Source organism: Sorex fumeus, unplaced genomic scaffold (assembly GCF_029834395.1).
Source record: "Sorex fumeus unplaced genomic scaffold, SorFum_2.1 ptg000043l, whole genome shotgun sequence".
NCBI classification, from domain to species: Eukaryota; Metazoa; Chordata; class Mammalia; order Eulipotyphla; family Soricidae; genus Sorex; species Sorex fumeus.
This window is the reverse complement of record NW_026606100.1, coordinates 7,657,926-7,676,942: the sequence shown is the minus strand read 5'-3', so window position 1 is coordinate 7,676,942 and position 19,017 is coordinate 7,657,926. Positions and strand designations below refer to the sequence as shown.

At 37.4% G+C, this 19,017-nt stretch overlaps 1 protein-coding gene across 1 annotated transcript; it reads left to right on the top strand.

Moving 5' to 3' along the window:
• Positions 1-609: 609 nt before the first annotated feature.
• LIPN (lipase family member N) lies at positions 610-17,987 on the top strand. Its single transcript, XM_056120820.1, has 9 exons — positions 610-717; positions 1,801-1,918; positions 4,986-5,184; positions 7,097-7,206; positions 9,798-9,934; positions 12,951-13,097; positions 14,945-15,016; positions 16,333-16,404; positions 17,754-17,987. Exons 1-9 carry the CDS (start codon positions 610-612, stop codon positions 17,985-17,987), a joined length of 1,197 nt encoding a protein of 398 aa, XP_055976795.1.
• The last annotated feature ends 1,030 nt before the right edge of the window (positions 17,988-19,017 follow it).

Sequence of the window (19,017 nt, the reverse complement as noted above, 5' to 3'; positions counted from 1 at the left end):
TAAAAAATTTGTCCAAAGTCAGAAATCTTATTTCTGATGATGAACCTGAACTCCAAACTCAAGTCAAGTGTAGCACATATAAAATAAGCACCCTGCACTTCCTTAGAAAGGGCTTGCATTTAAATCCAGCCTAAGAAGTGTGGCTGCCCATTAATATCATGTACAAAAGTGGCCATTGGGCATTCATAAGAGACATAACCACATCACTAGAAACTGATCATAAACTTGTTTAGTGGAAGCTTTATAATTTTGTTCATGATAGCTTTATGGAATGCTGGCTAGAGTAGAGGTTAAACTCCCACTTTTAATTTTGCTGTGCCATAGAAAAGCCATTCTGGGACCTTACAGATGAGCAAATACTTAAGGTAATTTAAACACTTAGGTTAAAATAAGACCAATAAAAACCTCTGTGACATATTCAATTATTTCATTTTAAGAAGACAGAGTCTACGGGAATAAATGCATTAGAACTGATCAGAGTTGGCTCACTAGAATTGCTCCCTTTGACACTAAGCTTTCTTAGGATGCTCTTAAGTTTTCACTTCCTTTATCAACTTTGATGGATAAAACTAACATGTCATTACTAAATGTTTTATGTAAGGCCTTTCCATGATGTGGCTGTTTTTAACTACAACCTGCTTGCTTTGTGGAAATTTAAATGCTGGAAGATATTTTAATTTGGAAAAAGAAATAAATCCTGAAGTGTTGATGAATATTGTAAGTCATGGAAAATTAAAAAATACGTACATTAAATCATATTAATGAGTTATGAAATTATTTTAAAAATATTATGTTATAGAAAAAAACTCTGCTAAGAAAATAGGTAAAACATGGGTGATTTCTAAACATTTCCCCCAGAGTCAAACTAGCTAAATCTTCTCCTTCAACTGAATAGTGCATAATCCTTTCAATTAATATAAAGTAGAATTCCTGTGGGCAGGCTACATTCGGTATATATATATATATATATATATATATATATATATATATATATATATGTAGAGAGAGAGAGAGAGAGAGAGAGAGAGAGAGGGCTGGAGCAATAGCACAGAGAGTAGGGCGTTTGCCTTGCAAGCAGCCAACATGGCCAACCCGAGTTTAATTCCTTTGCCCCTCTCAGAGAGCCCAGCAAGCTACCTAGAATATCTCGCCCACACGGCAAAGCCTGGCAAGCTACCCATGACGTACTCGATATGCCAAACACAATAACAATGTTACTGGGCCCATTGAAGCAAATCGATGAACAAGGGGAGGACAGTGACAGTGATATATACATACATATATATATATATAGAGAGAGAGAGAGAGAGAGAGAGAAGACACAGAGAGAGAGAGAGACAGCCTTCTATTGGTCTACATTTTTTATCATTAAACCTAGTTTTGTAAGAAGTCTAGGTCAGTGCCAAATATAATCTCTACCTATTTCAAAATTTCTCTCCAACTACCAGGGAGTGGTATTTTTTGACTTTTTACTTATTTTTATCAATATTCCATATAGATTAATTTTACAGTTACCTGAGGCTACAGGTATACAACAATTTTCAGATAACAATTTTTTTCTTATTGGTTATCAAACTACATGATTTTAGTTGTCACTGTTGTCACTGAAATTGGATTATGGGGTATATGTACCAATTATGGTATACACAGTCATCAGCACATACCAGTGCTACAACCAGCACATGCTTTGTTGTTGTTCGTATTATCAATCTTTAAATAAGATGCTTGGCTAATGTATTTTTGTTGGGCAGAGTGAAATAAATAAGATGTTTAGCTAATGGCTGTATTTTCACTGGGCAGAGTGAAATCATCATTTACAACGGTTATCCCAGTGAGGAGTATGAAGTCACCAGTTCAGATGGGTACATACTCAGCATCAACCGAATCCCCTATGGGCGGACAGATGCCAGCAACATAGGTACAGTAACATATTGGCCCTGACAAGGGGAACTGCAGAAGACTGAAATTTAGTGTTAGCGATTTATCTCAAGACAACGATTGATTTATCAAATTGGTTGAAATTTTGATTGGTCTTTATTGTGTGCGTGTGTGTGTGTGTTGCCAATTCCCCTTTTTATTGAGTTATGGATGATTAAAAATAATATTAATGATACTTTCATGTATACATTGTCCCAACACCACACCCACTACGAGTGCCACTTTTCCTGCATCACTGTGCCAAGAACTTCCCATTTAAAATGATTAACAGAGATGCTCAACTGAGGCTATGAGTTGCCCCCCATGAACGGCTCTCCAGCACGGCCATGGCACCAGAGGCACATGGACCTAATCCAGAACCCAGCAGCTTGTGGCAGAAATGTGAATGGACTATGCATTAAACTACGGCACCATGCCCCCCCACCCCCGGGAGGGAAAGGGTATCTTTCTCTTCTGCCTTCCCTCCCTCCCCCAGCACGGCAGCTGCCGCCTCAGAGCTTATTGGAAAGCCAGGTATGAGCCGGCAATGAAGGGGCAACTGCAGTCTTATGGGAAGCGGGAAGGAACCGGCTCATCCTTCAAGCCCAACCGAGGCCATAAATTGCCCCCCACAAGCGGCTCTCTGGCATGGCCATGGCACCAGACACATGGAAACCAATCTCATAATCATCTGGCTCTAGGCAGAAATCCCTCCAGACTTAATTAGTAAAATATCAGAGATCCAAAATATGGATTATGACATATGATGTCATAATATGACATATGATGTCACGTGGCTATTGCGGCTGCGTGACATCATATGGTTTTCATTAACCACCAATTGAAAACAAATTATTTCATAATGCCTTTTCAGCAGTTCTGATTGTTGGAGGGAAATTCCAAACAATAATGGTGCATCTTTTATCAAAATAATGAATGTAATCAAAGTAGAGAGAGAGTTAAGTAGAAATCATCCGCCTCACAGGCATCGTGGAGGGTGGGAGGGGGTGGTATATTGGGGTTCTTGGTGTTGAAAAATAATTACTGGTGAGGGGAGGGGTGTTTGATCATTGTATTACTGAGACTTAAACCTGAAAGCTTTGTAACTTTTCTCATGGTGATTCGATAAATAAATTTAAAAAAAAATGATTAACAGAGAATCCCACTACCCCACCCCACAACTCTCTAATGACAGCTAAAAACCTAAACATACACCAGATTAAAACTGATCATGCTGACTGCAACCAAGCTTGCCAGTTAGGGTGCAAATCCCAAGGTAGAAATTGTTAGTTTATAAGTGATTTCCCACTTGAAATTTGTGATATCTCAGCAAAGTAGAATTCCTCTCTGTTGGAGATTTGCTAAATTGTATAATGTAGACTGTAGGTTCAAAAAAAAAAAACCACTGTCCTATTCCCCCATTAGAATCAATAGACTTCCTTCCTCTGCCGTGGCAGCAATATTCCTGAAATTTTTTTCCAAGAAACAAAACAACACAACACAACACATTTTACCCTTCTCAGCTAGGCTGTCATTCCTTTAGAAGATACTTTGACAGAAGTATGGAATGGCTTATGAATAAAAGAGCACAATGCTAATAAGGTCTATATCCGACAACGCTGAGCAACTGCACAAAAGCAGAATTCCATCATTTAAAAGAGAAATATAACTACAAAGCTTGGAAAGAAGAAAAGAGAAAACAAAGGCTTATAGAATATTGGTTTTTGATGGCCATTTACCCTGATTGCTGCCTCTCATCTTCAATAATCCACCTTCAGTGACAGATAAAACATGTATTTTGATACCCACTAAAAATTTGTGACTCAAAAGTTTCAAAATGAAAATTAAGGATGGGATGCAGGTAGGGTGAAAAGTTCAATTCTAGCTGGAGTTCAGATAAACAGTAAGTTTTTCCATTTGAAATTCACTTTGAAATATTCTTACACACATATACACACGTTTGCATTCAAATATTATGGGTTACCTCGAGGGGAGGGGTTGGTTTGCTTTTGGTGTTGTTAAATTTGGCAATATGAGGCATGGGGAAAAGAGCCTAAAAATACAAAGGAAAAACTTATACAAGAAAAACTTTGCTTAAAGAAAGAGAATTTGGAGACAGTTTGGAATTTTAAAGTTCTTTTTAGTTTGGGGGATTAAAATCCATTTTCATTATTGTCCTAAAGGTTTTACACAAATTATAATCGTTAAATCTTTTAGTACTCCAGTGAGGCTGGTGCTGCTAATAGTTACTTGACAGAAAATGAATCTGAGGTGAAAAATGTTGTATGCGTCACATAAGTTACAAGCCACAGAACCTAAATTCAACCCAGTGTCCTCAATCCAGAGCCCTACGCTCTTAATCATTAAATTATAATTCCCTTTCTGAGCGGTCTTTTCTGTCTCTTTTCACCTCCTTTCATGCACTCTGATATGGGAATGTAAGGATTAGCAAGGGATGCTGGGCTGATTTTATTATTTAGATTTTTAGATGATCTCCTGTGGGTAAAGGCTGGAGGTTTGGCTTGGAGCTTAAGAACTAGGTAGACCTTGTCCACTTAATGCTCACCTCTTCTTACTCCCTGTAAGAGGTAGAGGACCCCATTATACATGATAACTTTCACGAATTTTATTCTTGTACCCAGGATATATGAAAAAGTGAATAGACAGAGCAAAGTAATTTTAACCACAAGACACAAAACTGAATTGGAAATCTGTCCCTTATTAGCTAGGTGACCCCATGGGATAGAAATTACTTAACTACCTTTAGTTTAGTTTCCATACCGGTAAAATAAGGATCTCCAATTGATACTTACTAGTTATTATCAGTCAGACAGCACAAGTTACTAAGTTTGTGTTCAAGAAAAATTATGGATCATATTCCCATGCTAATGAACAAATGTCAAAGTAAATGATGCTTTGATTATTTTTGCTGTTTTCCAGTATAAAAAGAATGTGTTTATAGCATGTTCTTGAGATCCTATGATACTCTTTATCATAAATAATTAATATCACTTTTTTTCCTCTCCCTCTCCATTTCCCCCTCTCTCTTCTCTTTCCCCTCACTCTAGGCTCCCGACCAGTTGTGTACCTGCAGCATGCATTATTTGCAGACAATGCCAGCTGGCTGGAAAATTATGCCAATGGTAGCCTCGGATTCCTTCTAGCAGATGCAGGTTATGATGTATGGATGGGAAACAGTCGGGGGAACACTTGGTCAAGAAGGCACAAAACACTCTCAGTGACTGAAGAGGCATTCTGGGCCTTTAGGTAAACCTTTAGGAAAAACCATGAAAACTATTTGAGATAATTACTCATAAGCATGAGGATAATAGTAATAACAATCTACGATACTTGAGACATACAGTTCCTTGTTTCCACTGTTTCTAAGTAAAATAATAGCAAAAACAGCCGACTTTTAAAAATTTTTCCATCATATTGCTCATAATAGATATTTTAGCATTCAATTATACCAAATAGTATATATTATAAGTAAGTTCCAAGGAAAAACTTGAAAAATTTCTATGACTAATCCATGCTCCAATTGAACCAATGATCACTGAGTGCCTACTGCATGATTACTCTGGTCCAGCAATCATGAGTAAACAAATTTCCTACCCTCACAAATCCTACATTCATTCTAGGGATACTGTGCCATGTCTTTTCTATCAGATAGTCAATCAATTTTGCAATGATAATATGATAAGTTATTTTCTCTTAGAGAAAGTGTGCTAGAACATCATTTACGGAAAAATCCAATATGAATCTTAAAATGCCAATGGAGAAGACTCCTTTGACATACTCTTTCTTTAGGTGAATTGTTTTGTGTCACCACCACTCAAGGACAGGCTGAGGCCTACACTGGATTTTTTTTGTAGACCAGAACATCTTTTTAGTTTGCCAGGCTCTGACTAGCGCAGAGTGTGCATTTCTACTATATTAATGAAATACTGAATGTCCACTGAAAAATCAAGATGAAATGAAGGCAGAAGAAATTTTGGAGTCATGCATTTAAGCAGGGGCAAGTATCAGGAAATATTGAGGACCATTGGCCCATGGAAGAAAATTTGGAACTTGTTTAGCATAAAGTATCACCAAAATATTATGCTCAGGTGTATATATTTTCTAACATATTCCTGTAGGCTTATAGGATTCCTGACCTAAATAAATGTTACATCAAAGCTGTTTTTTCTTCTATATTAGAAAAGAATACTGCACGGCTAGATAAACCAATGCTAGCATATTTTACTACCTATTGAATACACCTCTTGTAGACAGACATATCAGTTATAAAAATTTCACACTGAATGCCCACTGGCAACCAGTGAGATTCCCTTTATATTTTCAGCCCCTAGAAGCCCTACTAGACAGTCACTTAATCGTGATTTTTTTTCACATATGAGGAAACTGAAGCTCAGTGCGTTTCAATAACTTACAAAAAATTATCCAGGGGTCAAGGATGTATCTCAGTGGCAGAGCATGTGCCTGGCATGTGATACTCTGGGTTCTAACCTCAGTAGCATAGAAATAAATAACCTTGCAGGTAGGTGGTAGAATAATGTTTTTGAGCCTCATGTTGCCAGTCTTATTTTCAAAGTTGAACATTAAATATTCCTAAATGGTTTTTAGGTATCCAGGGAGGCCTGAAACAGAACATGTAAAACAGATAAGTAAAAAAAAAAACCCAAAAATATGAAAAAATGAATAGAACGATTAAATATAGTATTTAAGGGTCTGAAAATTATTCCTGTTATTTGAAGGCAAAAGAAAGAAGAAAAAATTAGTGCAGCAAACCAAAGTTATAATATCCCACATTAAGTAAAAGTAAAGTAAAGTAAAGGCCCTCCCGTTGATCATCGATTTGCTCGAGCGGGCCCAGTAATGTCTCCATTGGAGACTTTGTTGTTACTGTGTCTGGCATATCGAATACTCTCGGTAGCTTGCCGGGCTCTCCGAGAGGGGCGGAGGAATCGAACTTGGGTCGGCCATGTTGGCTGCGTGCAAGGCAGACGCCCTACCCGCTGTGCTATCGCTCCAGCCCATCCCACATTAGATCAGATTTTTTTAAATTGTCCACACACAACACAGAATTCTTTGGGCAGCACAAAATTCTTCACATAAAAAAATGTTCTGAGTTTAAACTGAGCTGAAAGTATTTATAAGCTCCTTTCTTAATTTGCAGTTTTGATGAAATGGCCAAATATGATCTCCCAGGAATAATAAACTTCATTGTAAATAAAACTGGTCAGGAGAAGTTGTATTTCGTTGGACATTCACTTGGCACTACAATAGGTATGTTTATAAGGGTCAAAGTTTTGCAAGGTTAGTCTTACAAGATTTCCCCTTTAAATCAAAACTGAGAAACTGCCATTAATAATAACATTCATAATTCTGTGTTGTGTGCTTGACACATAGCCCTAGTGCTCTGAGTGGTTATGAACTAAATCCCAAAGAGTATATGTGGGCAAATATTTTCTTTATTTTTACTTATAGCATCCCATTTTTAACAGTGATGGGATTTCTCAAGAATAGCAGATGTCCCAGGTCCCAAGGATTTGCAGAGTAAGTTTCTAGATCGCCTGTGTGCTATAAAAGTTAAAGCAAATGCCACAGAAATTATCCTGGAAAAAGTGATAAATTGTTCTACAGTAAAGTTTTCTCACAATACACATGATATTTTGAAAAATAAAAGGGAGAGGAGCTTATACTTCTACTGGAAAATTGAAAAGTTAAATCATACACTTTTAATGAGTTGGAGCACATGTTTACTGCAATACATCAATGAGCAACAAGGCTAATCTATTTAGAATGAGATTTACTATTAATAGAATTATCCATTAAATGTTATCATTATATAGAGAGTTATTTTTAATTCTATAGCCCTGCTTTTGGATAAATATATTTCTTAGTGATTTCCTAACTATTTGAAAAGAAAATTATTAATCTAGCACCAAAAAAAGAGACCCATAGTGTTAAAAATGTGAATTTATGAACTTTCTCCAAAATTTTCAAATTTGCAAGGAAAGGTTAGTTGAAAGTACAATGTTTTAGTTTAAATAAAACTACAATAAACACTTAGTATTCCTATAATTGTCTCATCAACAATATTGTTATCAACTGGAAGCATGTATTTATTGGTACTTTATATTGGAGGAAAGTTTACAATCTTAGAACGGGGTAGTGAGTACCAGAGATTACAAGCTTCAGGAGTATCAAAGAACTAGTAAGAGCTCTCTACCCGAAACAAAACAAAACAAAACAGAAAGATTGCCTCTACCAGGAAAAAATTATAGGATCATATCTAACACCAAGCATTTACTAGGTTTAGGGCTCTGTATTCAGGACTTAACCCATAATCATTTTCTTCAAGCTTCAGAACAATACTAGTCTTATTGCTATTATTTTCATCTCATAAAAGAGGAAAAATAAGTTCAAGGAAATCGAAACGATTCTTAGCACAAAGGTCTCTTAGCACAAAAGAGAACACAAATTCAAACAAGGTCAGTTTGATTCCACCAATATGAAGAAAGTATGGAAAAGAAGTTATTTTAATAGAGTACAGAAAGAGGGGAGAAGTTAGACCCACGTTCTTATATCTGATTCCCAAAGAAATCAGAACATTTGCTTATCAGTGTTCTACATCTCATTCAGGCATAAAAGTTTTCAGTAAGTGTTCTTTTCACTTCAGGCAGAACAGAACATATGTTTCTTATGTAGAAAGAAATGTAACAGTGAAGGCCCACTAACAGGCAGCAGATTCCCCATCTGCATGACCATCCAAAACATCCCCATACATTTCCAGTGTCCTTCATTGGGTAACTATTATGTCTGTCTCAGAGTCTTTGTATCAATAGGTCAATCAATTGATACAAGTCTCTGTTTGGGGGGAGTTTTTTGGGGGGAGAGGGTTGTTCGTTTTACTGTCCAAGATATTTTTCAGTATTTCAATAAGAATTTCAGCAAAATAAACAATTCTACTGTAGCTGGCTACAAATACAGAGTGAAGTAGGCCCAGGAGCCTTCTCCTAAGAGAAACGGTATAAACAGATTTTTTTTATGTGCCTTTTCCTGTGTAGTGCTGAACATTGCATAATCCTCACAAGCTAAAATTGGGTGGCAGGTAACCATTGAGAGATCAGAGCAAATGGAACCACCTGATCTTTATTGGGACTCACTGGAAAAAGGAAACCTCTTCCTTATTGGAGACAGGGACAATGTGAGAGTTGATAAGCCTCTTATAAGTACTGGGAACTCTAAAATTTTATTTCAGGGACAGGTAGTGCAGCAGTGAAGGCAGTTGTCTTGTAAGCAATGGACTCTGATTTTGACCTGCCACTTATATGGTCCTCTGAGTCTAGAGCAAGGAGTAGTTCCTGAGTACTAGAGGATGTGGCCAAAGAAAACCAAATCTTTTTTAATGGAAAATTGAATCTCATTTCAGAATGAGTGAGAAGATCTGAAAAAATTGAATGATTCTGCGTAAAACTGATTAGTTTACTTCCCCAAAACTGTATTTACCTCTCGAAACTAGCTGATTCTGTCATTCCATAATTGATAGTAAAATGGCAGTATTGTCATCACTTAACTCATACTTGGAAGTGAGCTTGTTCATTGTTGACCCAGCATTGTTGCCTCAGCAGCTCACTCCGCAGTTTCCTCAACAAAGTTAAATTATTCAGAGAGAGAAATGGAGACTTAATAGAAGAATGTAGGGAATTGTCTTTGCATAATAACAAAGAAGAGTTTCCAATTCATCCAAAGGAAACCCACATAAGGAAAAATATCACATAAGGAAAAACATAATAGAGCCCCTCTTCTGTTAATAAAAACACTGCCTAAGTATTTCTAGTTTTACAAGGTTGTCTTCTCTCTTTTGTTCTCAGGGTTTGTAGCCTTTTCCACTATGCCTGAACTGGCTCAGAGAATCAAAATGAATTTTGCCTTGGGTCCTGTGGCCTCATTTAAATATCCTACAGGCATTTTTACGAGTTTTTTTCTGCTCCCGAATTCCGCAATCAAGGTAGGAAATTCCATTAACCAAAGTGAAACTGAGGATCTCATATTGGATTATAGATTACTAATTATGTTTAATACTGTTATGAATTAAGATAGAAAACTAAATTGAAATCTGTAGAAGCTAGATTCTGTGATCTTAAGGTTGGATATGTGGGTGACTCCATTGATGTGCATGTCTTTATCAGAAAGGATGAAGTTCTTGTACACAGGTTATTGCACTCCATCATAAAGAGAATTGAGTATATGCCAAAATTCTTGCTGATCTTAGTAATATGTTTGTACAGGGACTACTCAAATTTTTTCTGGTTTTGTTTCTGTTCTAGGCTGGAGCTATAACACAGCGGGTAGGGCATTTGCCTTGCACGCAGCCAACATGGTCGAGCTGGGTTCGATTCCTCCACCCCTCTCGGAGAGCCTGGCAAGCTACCGAGAGTATCTCGCCCGCAAGGCAAAGCCTGGCAAGCTACACATGACGTATTCAATATGCCAAAAACAGTAACAACAAGTCTCACAATTTGCTGTGAGACATTACTGGTGCCCGCTTGAGCAAATCTATGACAACGGGAGGACAGTGCTACAGTGCTAATAATTGTTTCTGTTCTATTGATCAATGAATTCTCAGTGTCCAGAGCATCCTGAATTCCCAGATCTTAAAGCTGGACCACTGTCACTGTTACTGTCTTCCCATTATTCATGGATTTGCTGGAACAGGCACAGTAACGTCACCACTGTGAGACTTGTTACTGTGTTTGGCATATTGAATACATCACGGGTAGCTTGCCAGGCTTTGCCATGTGGATGACATACTCTTGGTAGCTTTCTGGGGTCTCCGAGAGGGGCAGAGGAATTGAAATCAGGTTGGCAGGGTTGGTCGCATACAAGACAAACGCCCTACCACTGTGCTATAGCTCCAGCCCTTAAAGTTGGATAAACCAAAATAATTTATACCATTCCAAGTGGAACCTTGTTCTAATTTAGTAAAGCTAAGATTCCAAAGCCTGTATCTTAAATCTCAGTTCACTGTCACTGTCCTCCTGTTGTTCATCGATTTGCTCGAGCGGGCCCAGTAACGTCTCTATTGTGACGTGTTTTAACATATCAAATGCATCACATGTAACTTGCCAGACTTTGCCATGCCAGTGAAATCTCAGTTACTCATTAAAATATGTATTACTTATTTATTTGCATATTGGTGGTTGCACCAGTGATGCTCAGTGTTTATTCCTGTCTCTGCTCTTAGGGATCACTGGGACCATGTGGGGTACCAGGGGAAAAAACCAGGTTAGCCACATACAAGGCAAGAGTCCTACCTGCTCTATTATGTCTCCACCTCCCATCAAATATTACCTTCCAATTATAGAAAACACAGCAGGCATGGTGCTTGTCTTGCACGCAGCCAATCCAGGCCAACATGGGTTCGATCCCTCTGCCCCGCTCAGAGAGCCGGGCAAGTTACTGAGAGTATCACGGCCCCACGACAAATCCTGGCAAGCTACTGTGAGGTATTCAATATGCCAAAAACAGTAACAACAAGTCTTGCCACTGGTGCCCACTCAAGCAAATCAATGAACAATGGAAGGACAGTGGACAGTGCTATAGAAAACAAGCTTACATGATAATTATTGACTCGGAGTTCTATTAAGAGGTTCTTGTTTGGTTGGATTTGTTTTAATCCTAAAAATTCATTGACACAATGAAATCAGTATTTACCAAGATTCACCTTTATTTTGCATGGAGAGTAAAATAAGTTTCGGTCAAAATAAAGTCAAGGGAAATCTAATTACTTGCCTCGGTTGGGGCGTGGCAATAATTCATATATAAAACGGGGCCCTGATTTGGAATGGAGTGGTAAGAAAACTTTTGATCTAAAAGAAGCTATTTCCTACTTCCTCAGGGCAATGACTGATTTAGTAATGGTTTAATTTTGTTGTTTTCCATAAACTATTGATTTTTTTTTCTTTTTGGGTCACACCTGGCAATGCACAGGGGTTACTCCTGACTCTGCACTTAGGAGTTACTCCTGGCGGTGCTCAGGGGACCATATGGGATGCTGGGAATCAAACCCGGGTCGGCCGCGTGCAAGGCAAATGCCCTACCCGCTGTGCTATCTCTCCAGCCCCATAAACTATTGATTTAATTTGTGTGTGATCAAAAGTTTTGCATCACAATGTGGTGTGTTCATGTCAGTTTGTTTTGTACATGCTTTGTAATTGGAGACTATCAAATTGGCTTACTTAAATTTAGAAAAAGAGCTATCAATCTCTAAACACAGTAATTTTGCTTATGTATCACTTTCCCTACATAGATGTGTGAGAAACTAATCTTGCTTCTGATTTATCTCCGATTTATACCCTTGTCAAACTTTCTGCCATGCTGAGTCTTATTCTGACCCTTTCGGCCCTCTCAGAGCATCAGAATGTCTAATCTGAAAGGAGACCTAAATTTTCATTGACCCAGAATCTCCAGGCCTCCCACCAAAATATTCTACCCAAACTCTCTTTCCCATGTCGTAGAAGTTTAAATTGTGCTACCTTCTGTGACATTATCCATTGTTTCCTGCCCAGTGGCACCTTCCCTTCAGTTTTTCATTCTCTGCTTTGCAGTATAAGAGTGACTCTGGACATGATTAGAGAACTGATGTGTGCATGGGTGGTAAAGATATACTATTTTCCCTCCTTCCCTAAGACAATATTTCACTTTAAGAGAACTGATTCCACCTTCCTCGTCAATTAATGAGAAATAAGAAATACTGGATCTCACTGAGATGAGAGAATACAGGGGAGTGAATTTGGATTTGAGATCCCTATCACAATATTCATACAAAATAAGTTGAGGATTTTCTCTGGGTTGGTGAAAATAGATTTTTAAGTAATTTATATTCCTGAATGACTTGGAAACCTCAACAAAAACAAGAAATAAAAATGTAAATCCCATCATCCTATATCTTTATTCTTGCCTTGAATAGAATGTCATGACATAAAATTTATTCTTGAAAACATCATTATTTTTCATATTTACAGAGTATGTTTGGTACCAAAGGCTTCTTTTTAGAAGATGAGGCAACGAAGTCAGCTTCTATTAAAATGTGCAACAATAAGATACTCTGGGTAATATGTAGTGAGTTTATGTCCTTATGGGCTGGATCCAATAAGAAAAATATAAATATGGTATGTACAATGATTATGAGACCATTTCATACTTAAAGAAATTCTAGCTCTCTTGTGATTCATTTTTATGTATCAATTATATTGCATATGGCATTCTAAAATTTTATGGGTGAAGATTTGCTAAGCCTAGGAGATTTGGTTTTCAATGAACTTATGACTGAGGATTGGGGAAGGAAACAGAAGCTTCATCTTTTCATTTCTGAGTTTAAAATAAATGATTCACAGTGGGTGTCTTTACAAGTTCACAATTAACAACTACTCATGCTGGTTAAGCTGAATTTACAATTACTGTGGTGTATTAAAAAATAAAATGTCAACGAGAAGAGAAGGGGACCCAAGCAATGCATTTATTTTGTTTTCTTTATTTGTTGGGTGATTTTGGCCTCACAATGTAGTTTCACCCCTTAATCTGCATAAAATGAAATGGATATTCAACTCTTTTCTTATGAAGAAATAGCAATTCACCGTTATCAACTCTTTGTTTCTTGCTATTGAGAATTGGAGAAAGGCAAAGAGGAATGAGAATTCATGTTTGCATTCTGGTGTGATTGAGTAGTCACTCAGATGTATTCTACATGGCAGTCAACGAGTATATTAGTGCCAGTTCCAGAATAGCTTTTCTTCACCACCCAACTCCACTGCTGTTTTTTAAGAGGCTTTGGAATGAAAATCATGGGACTGGACCAGAGAGATAACTCGACTGTCTGAGCCTATGCAGGGGATCCAGGTTTAATCTCCTGTACTATGTGGTATCCCAAACAGTACAGGGAGTAACCACACAAGCACAGACACAGAAGTAGCCCCTGCCCCAGCAACATTGGATATGGCCACCAAAACAAAAGGAAAATTAAGAATTTCTTAATTAACAATTAATTAAAATTAAGAATTTAATATTAAGAATATTATTCAAAGGCTTCTTTTTCAAAAGAAAGGATTTTATATAAGTTCTCTAATTAGTTCCATTATATTCTAAAATAAAATTATGATGAGTTTCATCTCTATATCTTTTGTCTATATCATGTTTACAAACTTTGAAATTCAGTACATATAGAAATTACTGTTTTCTAGCTTCTCTTTTGCAATATTTTGTCTTGTCTTCATGATTCCAGAAATTTCATAGTAAGATTTTTTAATTTTTATACAAAAGATTCAGACTTTCTAGTATGGTCATTTAATAAACAAAAAAAATTACCTCAGAACTCAGATAACAAATTTTGTGACTACAGGAAAGGTAAATAACTTTCCTGTAATCAAAAAATTTATAATTATCAAGAGTAAGACCTGAGATACAGGTTTTTACCTGTGACAGACCCTATCTGACCCTCTCTGTGCCCATACACCCACACCCACACACCCTTGCACATGACATCTTTGCTAGTTCCTTTTATTCATAATGTCTCAATAGACATTCAATAGAATCTCTTATTCTACTTGAAAATAAAAAATTATCCCATATTTCAAAGTTATTGAAGGTTTACTTGCAAAGAACTCATAACACCAGTCAGCCCATGATTTTTTCATGGCACTTACATTAATTCTTATTTATGTAAGTGCTCATTATTTTTCAAACTTCTTGTTTGGGGAACACATCTGGCACTGCTTAGGAATTACTCCTAGCTCTATGCTCAGGGATCACTCCTCATAGGGTGCCACATATTCAGACCAGATCTGAATACGCAAGGCAAACACCCTACCCTCTGAACTATTTCTCCATCCCCTACTTCACCAATTTTAAAACCCCAGTATTGTTTACTAATTTTTTAATCATAAATTTTCTCTGCTTCTGACAGGCACAGTTTATTTTATAGTGTGCTTATTGCTGAAACATGTATTTTACTTCCTTTCAGAGTCGAATGGATGTGTATTTGTCACATGCTCCCACTGGATCATCTGTACAGAACATCCTGCATCTAAAACAGGTGCCGTCTTTGTCATGGGGAACTGATTCAATCCGTATTGAAATCTTTATATAAAATAACAGAATTAATAGAAATGATCTAGGACCTTTATCCACTTTCAGCACACATCTTCCATCCTGAATGATCCCTCCAACAATCATTGACTTAGTGATCCCATCTCAAGTTCAACTGCCTTCTCCCCCAGCTCATGAGGCAGGCTTCCAGCTGTGAAACAATTTTCCTGGCCCTTGTGTCTATTGTCCTTATATGAGGTGTTAGTCTCATATTATGTTATTTTATATTCCACAAATGAATGCAGTCTTTCTATGTCTGTCCCTCTCTTTCTGACTCATTTTACTTAGCATGGTACTCTCCATATCCATCCACTTACAAGCAAATTTCATGACTTCATCTTTCCTAACAGCTACATAGTATTCCATTGTGTGGATGTACCAAAGTTTCTCTAACATGATAGCCTCTAGTATCTGTATTTTGAACCATAATGCCCAGCGAGAGTAAGAGGGAATTTGTCTGTCATAGAGGCAGGGGGAAGGGAGGGATGTGGAAGGGATACTGGGGACGTTGGTGGTATAAAATGTACGCTGGTGGAGGGATGGGTGTTCGATCACTGTATGACTAAAACTCAAACATGAAAGCTTTATAACTGTATTTCACAGTGCTTCAATTAAAAAAAATTTTTTTAAAGGAAAAAGAAATGATCTAGGAAATTTAATAGGTATCTTTCATTTTCAGGGCAAAGCCTGCAAGCTACCCCTGACGCATTCGATATGCCAAACACAGTAACAGCAAGTCTCACAATGGAGACATTACTGGGCCCGTTTGAGCAAATTAACAAACAACAGGAGGACAGTGACAGTGACAGTGATCTTTCATTTTTTCCTTGTCATTATCTTTATACTCTGATTTCCCTGTATTTTAAGGGACAAAAGAAGGTATGAGGCATACTGTGCAGGTGACATAAATAAATCCCCAATCTAAAAGGTGGCTTATAGAACAGGCTGTGAGCTAAAGTAATGGTAAACTGGGACAGTCTCAGGAGAACCTTCTCCAGAGAGGAAACAGTCTGAAGTTTGACTTGCCCTCATGAGACTTAGCTTTCCATAGTTTTTTTCTTTCAACCAAGGAAGATCAGTGTGTTCCTCCTTTGATCACTGTTCACATCCTCTGGGGATCCAGAAACCTCACTTGTCTAAGTACTTGTCTAAGTACTTTTAACAGTTTTAACTATTTTTTAACTATTAACACTTTTGGCACTTTTGCTTTTAACAGTCAGGATTCTCACTCTGAATATTCTTCACTAAAAACATTTATTTCAGCTTTACCGATCTGATGAATTCAGGGCCTATGATTGGGGAAGTGAAGCTGAGAACATACACCACTACAATCAGGTGAGCCACTAGCCATAAAACTGGAGGGCAGTTTGGGGAAATTATAAGAAATAATTTGTGCTAGAAGAATTACATACTGATAAAACTTTTATAGCACTAATTTTAATATGTATTCATTACAGACCAATTAGAAATGAAGCATCAATTTGAAATGCTAAGATAGTAAAAAGACCTACAGTATGCCCAGTCACAATGCATAAAATGTTGAATATTATGTTGTACATCAGAAACTCAAATAAATATTTTGATTATACTTTAATAAAAAGGATAAAATGTTTAAACAAACAAGAGTTGCAGATTCAAAGCAATTTAATTAATATTTCCTCTCCACTCAGAGATAGCAAGATGCACCAATATTGTCTTGAATTAGTCCGATCTCCTGAACAGTATACATTTTTCTCATTTAAAAAATGAACAATTGGGGCTGGAGTGATAGCACAGTGGGTAGGGCATTTGCCTTGCATGCAGCCAACCCGGATTCAATTCCCAGCATCCCATATGGTCCCCCGAGCACCGCCAGGAGCAATTCCTGAGTGCATGAGCCAGAAGTAACCCCTGTGCATTGCCAGGTGTGACCCAAAAAGGAAAAAAAAAAGAACAATTATTCAACTATAATTATCAATATGGATGAAACTCAAAAACACAATGTTGAGTTAAAAAAATTAAAGTGTCCAAATGCCTTCATTTGGCATTGTCTTATTTCCTGCCAATCTCATAACCTCCTGTATTCCTTCACATACTTTATTATCTGGGTACACGGACAGCCTGTTTCCCTCAATACAGTATTCATATTAATCTTGTCTATTAATTTTTTTATTTTCATCCTTTTCTATCAAATTCAGCATTTCTCAGAATTTGGGGTGGGTGTACGGCAAGCAATGAAACCCAGAACCTCACTCATGCATAGCACATGAGTCACAGCCCAGCCCCTAAAGACTCATTTCAACTGAATGAAACATCCAGTTGAAAATAATTTCATCTTTTTCTTTAATTATGTGTTAAAAATACTCTGCAACATAGTATACAGATATTTTCCACAAATACTGTGCATTATCTACAAATTTACTATTGCTAATATATTTTATATGTTGTATGCAAATACTAACTCTCTTACCTTGATATTTTTTTTTGCGTATTTCTTTGCAAATTTCTTTGCAAATGTTTTTTTGCAAATTTCTTGAGAAAAATATCAATGCATGTTTTCTCCCTAGTTCCCTCAGGCTTAATCAAACAATAGTTATAATCCACAAAATCATTCGTCTCATTTAGCAGCCTCACTACTTATTTGAATTCAGCTAATGTCTGAAGACCTTTCTTTTAGAAGTGCTCTTTTTTTTTATCTCCCACAGAGTCGTCCCCCGTTATACAACTTGACAGCCATGAAAGTGCCCACTGCTATTTGGGTTGGTGGGCATGATGTTCTGGTAACCACCCAGGACGTGGCCAGAATCCTCCCTCAAATCAGGGATCTCCGCTACTTTGATCTTTTGCCAGATTGGAACCACTTTGATTTCATCTGGGGCCTGGATGCTGCTCAACGGGTATACAGTAAAATCATTGATTTGATGAAGGCAACTCCCTAACCCTAACAGCAGGACAGCTGCTTTTCAGCTAAAAGTTGCTTCCAAGTGCATCAGAAGCATTAAGAGAAATGCCAGTCAGTCAATTGTGTTGCTGAGCGCCCTCAAATGTCCAGCACTCTCCGTCTTGTCATTGCTGTTGTTTCTTTAGCACTGTATCTCAACTAGGAATTATTTCAACTGGACAGTCTTTCTTTAAGAAATGCTCACATTTGGAGTCTCAGCATTGGTTCTCCTGAGTCAAAGCCAGACTCTCTGCTACATCCAATGCAATCTGGTAAACAATTCTCTACATTCTGTATTGTTGGGCGAGTGAGTAGTTAAGAAAGAACCTTCTCCTCTTTCAAGAAACCCTAGTGTCTTCCTGCAAATAACACCTGTTATCTACACCCCTTTTTCTCCCCTAAAGGGCTGAATGAATGCTGAATGAATGCTGAATGAACATCCACAGGGATGCTGGATGAAAACTAGCAGGAGCATCTGTGGGAGCAGTCACTGGGAACTATTTTCAGTGACTGTTTTTTGTGACTGACTTGAGAGAAGCACAATAGTCATTGTGGCGTCACATGAATATCATGAACTAAGGACTGGTCCAAAATCAAAAATGAAAAGAAAACAGAAGGAAACAATAACACAGATTTAAGATTCTAAGAGTTTGATTGTTACCAGCTAATAAAAGAAAGGGACAAAATTGGGAATGACTAATTTGCTGAATTACTATTCAATATTTTACTGTAGGTCACTATCTTCGAAACAAAGTTAAATCAATAAAGGTGTTTGAAAACAGATGAACACATCAATGACTATAGAACTATGGGAGTTTACCTTTTTGGAATTTAGGTTTTCTAAGTTTTCATACTTCTTTAAATGGTAGAAAAAAAATGTCTACTAACAGGCTCAAATGTCTCTTGCCTCCCTATAAAAATATTAACAAGATAAAAGCAGTTCCGGGGAGATAGCTCAAATGGCTGGAGCACATGTCTGGCATTGTAGTGCCCTAAATTCAATGCCCTGCACTGCATGATTCCCCAGA

Bases quoted from the DNA above. Each gene is read 5' to 3' on its own strand.
- LIPN (XM_056120820.1), top strand. From the start codon at position 610: ATGATGTGGCTGTTTTTAACTACAACCTGCTTGCTTTGTGGAAATTTA. The intron at 718-1,800 runs GTAAGTCATGGA...TTCACTGGGCAG, and splicing joins CTGAAGTGTTGATGAATATT to AGTGAAATCATCATTTACAA. The intron at 9,935-12,950 runs GTAGGAAATTCC...TCATATTTACAG, and splicing joins TCCCGAATTCCGCAATCAAG to AGTATGTTTGGTACCAAAGG.